This window comes from Balaenoptera physalus, assembly GCF_965194825.1.
Source record: "Balaenoptera physalus genome assembly, chromosome: 4".
Taxonomy (NCBI): domain Eukaryota; kingdom Metazoa; phylum Chordata; class Mammalia; order Artiodactyla; family Balaenopteridae; genus Balaenoptera; species Balaenoptera physalus.
Genome location: NC_138891.1, coordinates 132,478,837 through 132,491,632, shown reverse-complemented (window position 1 = coordinate 132,491,632; position 12,796 = coordinate 132,478,837). Strand labels below are relative to the sequence as shown.

At 36.5% G+C, this 12,796-nt stretch overlaps 1 protein-coding gene and 1 long non-coding RNA gene across 2 annotated transcripts in view; one reads left to right on the top strand and one right to left on the bottom strand.

Annotated features, from left to right (window-relative positions):
• LOC309660115 overlaps window positions 1-12,796 on the bottom strand; it is a 714,847-nt gene that overhangs the window by 631,463 nt on the left and 70,588 nt on the right. The window lies entirely within an intron of this gene.
• LOC309660407 (uncharacterized protein) lies at window positions 2,911-7,794 on the top strand (the record flags this gene model as incomplete). The annotated part of the gene is made up of 2 exons (XM_082460993.1): window positions 2,911-3,087; window positions 7,540-7,794. The coding sequence occupies exons 1-2, from the start codon at window positions 2,935-2,937 to the stop codon at window positions 7,792-7,794; spliced, it is 408 nt and encodes a 135-aa protein (XP_082317119.1). The 5' UTR covers window positions 2,911-2,934.

The window sequence follows — 12,796 nt, the reverse complement described above, 5'->3', positions numbered from 1 at the left end:
TGATGTACCGAATAGATATGGTTTCTGTTGTTTTGCATCAATATCCAGATGTTTGAATGGAAAGGTATTCGAAGCAATGCAATAAAGATAGAAGAATTTTCACTAACCCATGGGTATTGTGGATAGAAAGTGTGTGTTGGCAGGGTATTGAAAAGTAACGTGTGAATCCCAGGTAATTTGTGAAGTAAAATTGATACTTTTGAATTTAAAAGATGACAGAAAAGGAAAGAAACCGAAGAATAACAAAAATTGGAGTGGAGATACATTTTCTTTATGCTTATTGTGGTGGATTAAGCATAGCAGAGTGATCGCATTAGAGCAGAGAACAAAATCAGAAAAAATAGGTAAAAAGATTTCTCAACTGAAGGAAAATTTTCTAATCATGAATATTCTCAGAAAACGAAATCAGCAGCTTCGTGAAAATTCCTGTTGAAGGCACTCTATAGACTACTGGATCATAGCTCATTTTTTGTTGTTGAAATGTGGGATTCCAGTAGAAGGAATCACCTTCCAGAGTTTATACTCCCTTCCAACTTGGATTTCATAATTGTTACTATAAAAAGTTACTTTAATTTTGATCAGAAAGGAAAGAGGAGAAATAATAGCTGGTACCACAGACACACAAAACAGCATAAGCAATACTATGAGCAGTTATATGCCAACACATTGGACAGCCTAGAAGAAACAGATGAATTTCTAGAAACATACAGAATGACTAGACTGAATCAAGAAGAAACAGAAAATTTGAACAGATTGATCACTCAAAGTGAAGTCGAATCTGTAATTTGAAAAACTCCCAGCAAACAAAAGTCCAGTACCAGAGAGCTTCACAGGGGAATTCTATCAAACATAAAAAGAAGAACTTATACCAATCCTTCTCAAAATGTTCCAAAAAACTGAAGATGAGCAAACACTCCCAAATTCATTCGACAAGGCCACCATTACCCTGATAGCAAAACCAGACAAAGAGATTATAGAAAAAAGAAAATTATAGTCCAATAACTTCGATGAACAATAGATGCAAAAGTCCTCAACAAAATATTAGCAAACCAAATCCAATAATACAAAAAACGATCATACGCCATGATCAAGTTGGATTTATTCCAGGGGCACAAGGATGGATTAGCATGTGCAAATCAATCAATGTGATACACCACAGCAAGAAAAAGAAAGACAAAAATCACATGATCACATCAATAGATGCAGAAAAAGCCTTTGAAGAAATTCAACTTCGATTCATGATAAAAATCCTTGCCAAAGTGGCTGTAGAGGGAAAATACATTATCATAATAAAGGCCATTTACAACAAACCAACAGCCAACATAATACTCAATGGTGAAAAGGTGAAAGCCTTCCTCCTCAATTCAGGAACCAGACAACGATGATGACTCTCACCACTTCTGCTTAAATTGGAAGTTCTAGCCGCAGCAGTCATAAGAAAAAGAAATTAAATGTATGCAGATTGGAAAGGAAGAGTTAACATCGTAACTATTTGCAGATGAAATGGTACTTCATAGAGAGAACTCTACAGTCTCCACCCTAAAACATTTAGAACCAATTAACAAAATCAGTAGGTTGCATGATACAAGATTAATATACAGAAATCTGTTGTGTTTCTGTACACTAATGAGGAAATGTTAGGAAGAGAAAGTAAAACAAATCCCATTTAAAACTGCATCAAAAATTACCTAGGAAGAAACTTAAACAAGGAGGTGAAATACCTATACTCTGAAAACTATAAAATTTGATGAAGGAAATTGAAATTGATATAAAGAAAAGGAAATATATCCTGTGTCCTCAGATTTGAAGAATTAATATTATAAAAATGGCCATACCTCCGAATGAAATCTACAGATTTAATGCAATCCCTATCAAAATACCTGTGACATTTTTCACAGCACTAGAACAAATATTTTTAAAGTTAACAGTACTAGGACGAATAATCCTTAAACAACTCTAAAATTCATAGAAAAACTATTTCTAAAACTAGGACAACAAAAGACCCCCAGTTTGCAAAGCACTCTTCATAATAAAGGACAAAGCTAGAGGTTCAACCCTAGCAGACTTCAGACTATACTACAGGGTGGTATGTGTTCCAAAACAGACACATAGGTCAGTGGAACAGAAGACAGAGCCCAGAAATAATCCCACACACTTATGATCAATTAATCTATGACAAAAGAGGCAGGAATATAGAAAGAAAAAAGACAGTCTCTTAAACAAGTGGTGCTGGGAAAACTGGACAGCCATGTATATAACAGTGAGAGTAGAACATTGCCTCACACCATATACAAAAACAAACTCAAAATGGGGTAAAGACCTAAATGTAAGATCTGAAAATATAAAACTCTTAGAAGAAAACATAGGCAGGACACTCTTTGACATAAATTGTAGCATTACTTTTTTGGATCTGTATCCCAAGGCCAAAGAAAGAAAAGCAAAAATAAACCAATGGGACATAATTACACTTAAAAGGTTTTGCACAGCAAAGGAAGCAGTTGAGAAGATAAAAACACAACCTAGGAAATGTGAGAAAATATTTGCAAATGGTGTGACTGACTAGGTGTTAATGTCCAAATTATACAAACATCTCATACAACTCAAAGGCAAAAAAAACCAAACAACTCAACCAAAAAATCAGTTATTGGGCACATGATTCTACTGAGACAATTCTTCAGCAGAACAAATTAAAATGATGTTCTTTAAATAAAACTGGAGTATTCAAACTAACGAGCTCATTTTAAAGGAACTATTACTGATCGTCACCCGTGACTGGCATATAATGGTTGCTTGCATATTTGTTGTCTATGTCAGGGAATGAATGGTATGCTCTGCCAATTACTGGCGGTATATAAAGGTCCATGGGAAGTAGACGACACACACACTTCAGAAACATCCTCCTGCAACCCACCTGAATCCACTTCCCTTGACAACATGTGTGGCAACTACTACGGCAACTCTTGTGGCTATGGCCATGGATTTAGTCCCTATTACAGCTGTGGATATGGGACTCGCTATGGCTGTGGCTATGGCTCAGGATACGGCTGTGGATATGGCTCCCCTTATGGCTGTGTTTATGGAACAGGATACGGCTGTGGATATGACACTGGCTACTGCTGCTACTGGCCAGTTTCCTACTGGAGATGTTATTCTTCTTGCTGCTAAAACATCACCATCCAAACCTCGTGTGTTCCTGAAATGACACATCTAAAGATAATGAGATTCAAGGATCTATAACCCATGATTTCTATATCCAGGAAACTACATGCCTAACAGAGGCTTTGACCTCCAACTACCCATTTTTAGATTGACATCTTTGTGGCTTGAGGTTCCATGATAGCGTCTGCTTATTGTCTGAAAGTTAGCCTTCAACTTCCTTAATCTGTGATTCCCTGTTATGACTGTGTTGATGATCCTAACATCCTCCAGTTGGGGAAATCACTTATTCTCAATAAAAAAGGTGCATTGTTTCTAACAACCCTTTGTGTACTTGCTTGTGAATTAGTCATTTTTTGAGATGTTATGGCCTCTGGTGAAAGTTGGGTAATATCTTGCCTGAACCTTGAGTTCTTCCTAGATATAATACAAGCATTTCTTCTTACATTTGCACCAGAAAAAATGTCTTCTCCTCCTATTTCTTGTTCCTCACATACTCAGGCGCTCATACACCCAGGCACAAATCTCACAGTATTTCACTACTGTGCTTTGCAGATCCCACTTTGTCTAGGTTGGAGCTGGAGGGGAAAGAGGAGGGGGAATGACACTTTATTCAGGATGTTAATGCAGAGTCCAAGGTAGAGAAGAGGTGCCCTGAGTGCTTAAAGGAATTGAAGAGATATTTTCCAGAATTAATGAGGAATTAGAATTAGACATAGGTACGGAAAACACGAGAATAAAGAACTAAGCAACAGATAAGTGAGAATCAACATATTCTCTTATATCACCTGCTTTTGATGGAACTGAAAATGTATTTGTTTTCATATATCGTGGTTGAGGAAACTGATTTCGGTCACTTAATTGACAAATAGTTTTGGGTAGTTTAGAAAGGGCCTCATGTTAGTGAAGACAAAGTAGGAAAATTACAGACAAGTTACTTGCTCTCACAATGTTTATATTCTAGTACGTTAAGATAGAAAAACAAACAGTAAAAAATAATTAAGATAATTTCAAACTGACAGTTGGGATTGGGGAATAAAACCGGTTTATGGGAAAGAGAGTAAGGATCGAAGTATCGGACGGATAGTTCAGGGAGGTATTTTGAAGCTGTGATGAGCTGATGCCAATGGCAAAGGAAGATTAGAAAGGGCAGTAGCAAGTGTAAAATGGGAAAAGAAGTCCGTGAAGTTTTGGCAGAATATGATTTATTAGGCATGTATGAGTTAACTTATATATCCAGAAAAGAGTCTTCACGAGCTCTTAACATACTTTCAAAGTCATAAGTGTTGTGACTCCTTAGTTAAAGAACATCTGAGACACTCAGCTTTACAGAAGTGAGAAAATGGGGATAATATTTACAAATATCCTATAATTTATATGTGCCACACAAATGGTTGACTTCATATTCTTATTGGAGAAATATTTGAGTGTAAATTATGTGCCAGGCACTGTTCTCAGAGCTGATTACGCAGTGATGTACCGAATAGATATGGTTTCTGTTGTTTTGCATCCATATCCAGATGTTTGAATGGAAAGGTATTCGAAGCAATGCAATAAAGATAGAAGAATTTTCACTAACCCATGGGTATTGTGGATAGAAAGTGTGTGTTGGCAGGGTATTGAAAAGTAACGTGTGAATCCCAGGTAATTTGTGAAGTAAAATTGATACTTTTGAATTTAAAAGATGACAGAAAAGGAAAGAAACAGAAGAATAACAAAAATTGGAGTGGAGATACATTTTCTTTATGCTTATTGTGGTGGATTAAGCATAGCAGAGTGATCGCATTAGAGCAGAGACCAATATCAGAAAAAAATAGGTAAAAAGGTTTCTCAACTGAAGGAAAATTTTCTAATCATGAATATTCTCAGAAAACGAAATCAGCAGCTTCGTGAAAATTCCTGTTGAAGGCACTCTATAGACTACTGGATCATAGCTCATTTTTTGTTGTTGAAATGTGGGATTCCAGTAGAAGGAATCACCTTCCAGAGTTTATACTCCCTTCCAACTTGGATTTCATAATTGTTACTATAAAAAGTTACTTTAATTTTGATCAGAAAGGAAAGAGGAGAAATAACAGCTGATACCACAGACACACAAAACAGCATAAGCAATACTATGAGCAGTTATATGCCAACACATTGGACAGCCTAGAAGAAACAGATGAATTTCTAGAAACATACAGAATGACTAGACTGAATCAAGAAGAAACGGAAAATTTGAACAGATTGATCACTCGAAGTGAAGTCGAATCTGTAATTTGAAAAACTCCCAGCAAACAAAAGTCCAGGACCAGAGAGCTTCACAGGGGAATTCTATCAAACATAAAAAGAAGAACTTATACCAATCCTTCTCAAAATGTTCCAAAAAACTGAAGATGAGCAAACACTCCCAAATTCATTCGACAAGGCCACCATTACCCTGATAGCAAAACCAGACAAAGAGATTATAGAAAAAAGAAAATTATAGTCCAATAACTTCGATGAACAATAGATGCAAAAGTCCTCAACAAAATATTAGCAAACCAAATCCAATAATACAAAAAACGATCATACGCCATGATCAAGTTGGATTTATTCCAGGGGCACAAGGATGGATTAGCATGTGCAAATCAATCAATGTGATACACCACAGCAACAAAAAGAAAGACAAAAATCACATGATCACATCAATAGAGGCAGAAAAAGCCTTTGAAGAAATTCAACTTCGATTCATGATAAAAATCCTTGCCAAAGTGGCTGTAGAGGGAAAATACATTATCATAATAAAGGCCATTTACAACAAACCAGCAGCCAACATAATACTCAATGGTGAAAAGGTGAAAGCCTTCCTCCTCAATTCAGGAACCAGACAACGATGATGACTCTCACCACTTCTGCTTAAATTGGAAGTTCTAGCCGCAGCAGTCATAAGAAAAAGAAATTAAATGTATGCAGATTGGAAAGGAAGAGTTAACATCGTAACTATTTGCAGATGAAATGGTACTTCATAGAGAGAACTCTACAGTCTCCACCCTAAAACATTTAGAACCAATTAACAAAATCAGTAGGTTGCATGATACAAGATTAATATACAGAAATCTGTTGTGTTTCTGTACACTAATGAGGAAATGTTAGGAAGAGAAAGTAAAACAAATCCCATTTAAAACTGCATCAAAAATTACCTAGGAAGAAACTTAAACAAGGAGGTGAAATACCTATACTCTGAAAACTATAAAATTTGATGAAGGAAATTGAAATTGATATAAAGAAAAGGAAATATATCCTGTGTCCTCAGATTTGAAGAATTAATATTATAAAAATGGCCATACCTCCGAATGAAATCTACAGATTTAATGCAATCCCTATCAAAATACCTGTGACATTTTTCACAGCACTAGAACAAATATTTTTAAAGTTAACAGTACTAGGACGAATAATCCTTAAACAACTCTAAAATTCATAGGAAAACTATTTCTAAAACTAGGACAACAAAAGACCCCCAGTTTGCAAAGCACTCTTCATAATAAAGGACAAAGCTAGAGGTTCAACCCTAGCAGACTTCAGACTATACTACAGGGTGGTATTTGTTCCAAAACAGACACATAGGTCAGTGGAACAGAAGACAGAGCCCAGAAATAATCCCACACACTTATGATCAATTAATCTATGACAAAAGAGGCAGGAATATAGAAAGAAAAAAGACAGTCTCTTCAACAAGTGGTGCTGGGAAAACTGGACAGCCATGTATATAACAGTGAGAGTAGAACATTGCCTCACACCATATACAAAAACAAACTCAAAATGGGCTAAAGACCTAAATGTAAGATCTGAAAATATAAAACTCTTAGAAGAAAACATAGGCAGGACACTCTTTGACATAAATTGTAGCATTACTTTTTTGGATCTGTATCCCAAGGCCAAAGAAAGAAAAGCAAAAATAAACCAATGGGACATAATTACACTTAAAAGGTTTTGCACAGCAAAGGAAGCAGTTGAGAAGATAAAAAGACAACCTAGGAAATGTGAGAAAATATTTGCAAATGGTGTGACTGACTAGGTGTTAATGTCCAAATTATACAAACATCTCATACAACTCAAAGGCAAAAAAAACCAAACAACTCAACCAAAAAATCAGTTATTGGGCACATGATTCTACTGAGACAATTCTTCAGCAGAACAAATTAAAATGATGTTCTTTAAATAAAACTGGAGTATTCAAACTAACGAGCTCATTTTAAAGGAACTATTACTGATCGTCACCCGTGACTGGCATATAATGGTTGCTTGCATATTTGTTGTCTATGTCAGGGAATGAATGGTATGCTCTGCCAATTACTGGCGGTATATAAAGGTCCATGGGAAGTAGACGACACACACACTTCAGAAACATCCTCCTGCAACCCACCTGAATCCACTTCCCTTGACAACATGTGTGGCAACTACTACGGCAACTCTTGTGGCTATGGCCATGGATTTAGTCCCTATTACAGCTGTGGATATGGGACTCGCTATGGCTGTGGCTATGGCTCAGGATACGGCTGTGGATATGGCTCCCCTTATGGCTGTGTTTATGGAACAGGATACGGCTGTGGATATGACACTGGCTACTGCTGCTACTGGCCAGTTTGCTACTGGAGATGTTATTCTTCTTGCTGCTAAAACATCACCATCCAAACCTCGTGTGTTCCTGAAATGACACATCTAAAGATAATGAGATTCAAGGATCTATAACCCATGATTTCTATATCCAGGAAACTACATGCCTAACAGAGGCTTTGACCTCCAACTACCCATTTTTAGATTGACATCTTTGTGGCTTGAGGTTCCATGATAGCGTCTGCTTATTGTCTGAAAGTTAGCCTTCAACTTCCTTAATCTCTGATTCCCTGTTATGACTGTGTTGATGATCCTAACATCCTCCAGTTGGGGAAATCACTTATTCTCAATAAAAAAGGTGCATTGTTTCTAACAAACCTTTGTGTACTTGCTTGTGAATTAGTCATTTTTTGAGATGTTATGGCCTCTGGTGAAAGTTGGGTAATATCTTGCCTGAACCTTGAGTTCTTCCTAGATATAATACAAGCATTTCTTCTTACATTTGCACCAGAAAAAATGTCTTCTCCTCCTATTTCTTGTTCCTCACATACTCAGGCCCTCATACACCCAGGCACAAATCTCACAGTATTTCACTACTGTGCTTTACAGATCCCACTTTGTCTAGGTTGGAGCTGGAGGGGAAAGAGGAGGGGGAATGACACTTTATTCAGGATGTTAATGCAGAGTCCAAGGTAGAGAAGAGGTGCCCTGAGTGCTTAAAGGAATTGAAGAGATATTTTCCAGAATTAATGAGGAATTAGAATTAGACATAGGTACGGAAAACACGAGAATAAAGAACTAAGCAACAGATAAGTGAGAATCAACATATTCTCTTATATCACCTGCTTTTGATGGAACTGAAAATGTATTTGTTTTCATATATCGTGGTTGAGGAAACTGATTTCGGTCACTTAATTGACAAATAGTTTTGGGTAGTTTAGAAAGGGCCTCATGTTAGTGAAGACAAAGTAGGAAAATTACAGACAAGTTACTTGCTCTCACAATGTTTATATTCTAGTACGTTAAGATAGAAAAACAAACAGTAAAAAATAATTAAGATAATTTCAAACTGACAGTTGGGATTGGGGAATAAAACCGGTTTATGGGAAAGAGAGTAAGGATCGAAGTATCGGACGGATAGTTCAGGGAGGTATTTTGAAGCTGTGATGAGCTGATGCCAATGGCAAAGGAAGATTAGAAAGGGCAGTAGCAAGTGTAAAATGGGAAAAGAAGTCCGTGAAGTTTTGGCAGAATATGATTTATTAGGCATGTATGAGTTAACTTATATATCCAGAAAAGAGTCTTCACGAGCTCTTAACATACTTTCAAAGTCATAAGTGTTGTGACTCCTTAGTTAAAGAACATCTGAGACACTCAGCTTTACAGAAGTGAGAAAATGGGGATAATATTTACAAATATCCTATAATTTATATGTGCCACACAAATGGTTGACTTCATATTCTTATTGGAGAAATATTTGAGTGTAAATTATGTGCCAGGCACTGTTCTCAGAGCTGATTACGCAGTGATGTACCGAATAGATATGGTTTCTGTTGTTTTGCATCCATATCCAGATGTTTGAATGGAAAGGTATTCGAAGCAATGCAATAAAGATAGAAGAATTTTCACTAACCCATGGGTATTGTGGATAGAAAGTGTGTGTTGGCAGGGTATTGAAAAGTAACGTGTGAATCCCAGGTAATTTGTGAAGTAAAATTGATACTTTTGAATTTAAAAGATGACAGAAAAGGAAAGAAACAGAAGAATAACAAAAATTGGAGTGGAGATACATTTTCTTTATGCTTATTGTGGTGGATTAAGCATAGCAGAGTGATCGCATTAGAGCAGAGACCAATATCAGAAAAAAATAGGTAAAAAGGTTTCTCAACTGAAGGAAAATTTTCTAATCATGAATATTCTCAGAAAACGAAATCAGCAGCTTCGTGAAAATTCCTGTTGAAGGCACTCTATAGACTACTGGATCATAGCTCATTTTTTGTTGTTGAAATGTGGGATTCCAGTAGAAGGAATCACCTTCCAGAGTTTATACTCCCTTCCAACTTGGATTTCATAATTGTTACTATAAAAAGTTACTTTAATTTTGATCAGAAAGGAAAGAGGAGAAATAACAGCTGATACCACAGACACACAAAACAGCATAAGCAATACTATGAGCAGTTATATGCCAACACATTGGACAGCCTAGAAGAAACAGATGAATTTCTAGAAACATACAGAATGACTAGACTGAATCAAGAAGAAACGGAAAATTTGAACAGATTGATCACTCGAAGTGAAGTCGAATCTGTAATTTGAAAAACTCCCAGCAAACAAAAGTCCAGGACCAGAGAGCTTCACAGGGGAATTCTATCAAACATAAAAAGAAGAACTTATACCAATCCTTCTCAAAATGTTCCAAAAAACTGAAGATGAGCAAACACTCCCAAATTCATTCGACAAGGCCACCATTACCCTGATAGCAAAACCAGACAAAGAGATTATAGAAAAAAGAAAATTATAGTCCAATAACTTCGATGAACAATAGATGCAAAAGTCCTCAACAAAATATTAGCAAACCAAATCCAATAATACAAAAAACGATCATACGCCATGATCAAGTTGGATTTATTCCAGGGGCACAAGGATGGATTAGCATGTGCAAATCAATCAATGTGATACACCACAGCAACAAAAAGAAAGACAAAAATCACATGATCACATCAATAGAGGCAGAAAAAGCCTTTGAAGAAATTCAACTTCGATTCATGATAAAAATCCTTGCCAAAGTGGCTGTAGAGGGAAAATACATTATCATAATAAAGGCCATTTACAACAAACCAGCAGCCAACATAATACTCAATGGTGAAAAGGTGAAAGCCTTCCTCCTCAATTCAGGAACCAGACAACGATGATGACTCTCACCACTTCTGCTTAAATTGGAAGTTCTAGCCGCAGCAGTCATAAGAAAAAGAAATTAAATGTATGCAGATTGGAAAGGAAGAGTTAACATCGTAACTATTTGCAGATGAAATGGTACTTCATAGAGAGAACTCTACAGTCTCCACCCTAAAACATTTAGAACCAATTAACAAAATCAGTAGGTTGCATGATACAAGATTAATATACAGAAATCTGTTGTGTTTCTGTACACTAATGAGGAAATGTTAGGAAGAGAAAGTAAAACAAATCCCATTTAAAACTGCATCAAAAATTACCTAGGAAGAAACTTAAACAAGGAGGTGAAATACCTATACTCTGAAAACTATAAAATTTGATGAAGGAAATTGAAATTGATATAAAGAAAAGGAAATATATCCTGTGTCCTCAGATTTGAAGAATTAATATTATAAAAATGGCCATACCTCCGAATGAAATCTACAGATTTAATGCAATCCCTATCAAAATACCTGTGACATTTTTCACAGCACTAGAACAAATATTTTTAAAGTTAACAGTACTAGGACGAATAATCCTTAAACAACTCTAAAATTCATAGGAAAACTATTTCTAAAACTAGGACAACAAAAGACCCCCAGTTTGCAAAGCACTCTTCATAATAAAGGACAAAGCTAGAGGTTCAACCCTAGCAGACTTCAGACTATACTACAGGGTGGTATTTGTTCCAAAACAGACACATAGGTCAGTGGAACAGAAGACAGAGCCCAGAAATAATCCCACACACTTATGATCAATTAATCTATGACAAAAGAGGCAGGAATATAGAAAGAAAAAAGACAGTCTCTTCAACAAGTGGTGCTGGGAAAACTGGACAGCCATGTATATAACAGTGAGAGTAGAACATTGCCTCACACCATATACAAAAACAAACTCAAAATGGGCTAAAGACCTAAATGTAAGATCTGAAAATATAAAACTCTTAGAAGAAAACATAGGCAGGACACTCTTTGACATAAATTGTAGCATTACTTTTTTGGATCTGTATCCCAAGGCCAAAGAAAGAAAAGCAAAAATAAACCAATGGGACATAATTACACTTAAAAGGTTTTGCACAGCAAAGGAAGCAGTTGAGAAGATAAAAAGACAACCTAGGAAATGTGAGAAAATATTTGCAAATGGTGTGACTGACTAGGTGTTAATGTCCAAATTATACAAACATCTCATACAACTCAAAGGCAAAAAAAACCAAACAACTCAACCAAAAAATCAGTTATTGGGCACATGATTCTACTGAGACAATTCTTCAGCAGAACAAATTAAAATGATGTTCTTTAAATAAAACTGGAGTATTCAAACTAACGAGCTCATTTTAAAGGAACTATTACTGATCGTCACCCGTGACTGGCATATAATGGTTGCTTGCATATTTGTTGTCTATGTCAGGGAATGAATGGTATGCTCTGCCAATTACTGGCGGTATATAAAGGTCCATGGGAAGTAGACGACACACACACTTCAGAAACATCCTCCTGCAACCCACCTGAATCCACTTCCCTTGACAACATGTGTGGCAACTACTACGGCAACTCTTGTGGCTATGGCCATGGATTTAGTCCCTATTACAGCTGTGGATATGGGACTCGCTATGGCTGTGGCTATGGCTCAGGATACGGCTGTGGATATGGCTCCCCTTATGGCTGTGTTTATGGAACAGGATACGGCTGTGGATATGACACTGGCTACTGCTGCTACTGGCCAGTTTGCTACTGGAGATGTTATTCTTCTTGCTGCTAAAACATCACCATCCAAACCTCGTGTGTTCCTGAAATGACACATCTAAAGATAATGAGATTCAAGGATCTATAACCCATGATTTCTATATCCAGGAAACTACATGCCTAACAGAGGCTTTGACCTCCAACTACCCATTTTTAGATTGACATCTTTGTGGCTTGAGGTTCCATGATAGCGTCTGCTTATTGTCTGAAAGTTAGCCTTCAACTTCCTTAATCTCTGATTCCCTGTTATGACTGTGTTGATGATCCTAACATCCTCCAGTTGGGGAAATCACTTATTCTCAATAAAAAAGGTGCATTGTTTCTAACAAACCTTTGTGTACTTGCTTGTGAATTAGTCATTTTTTGAGATGTTATGGCCTCTGGTGAAA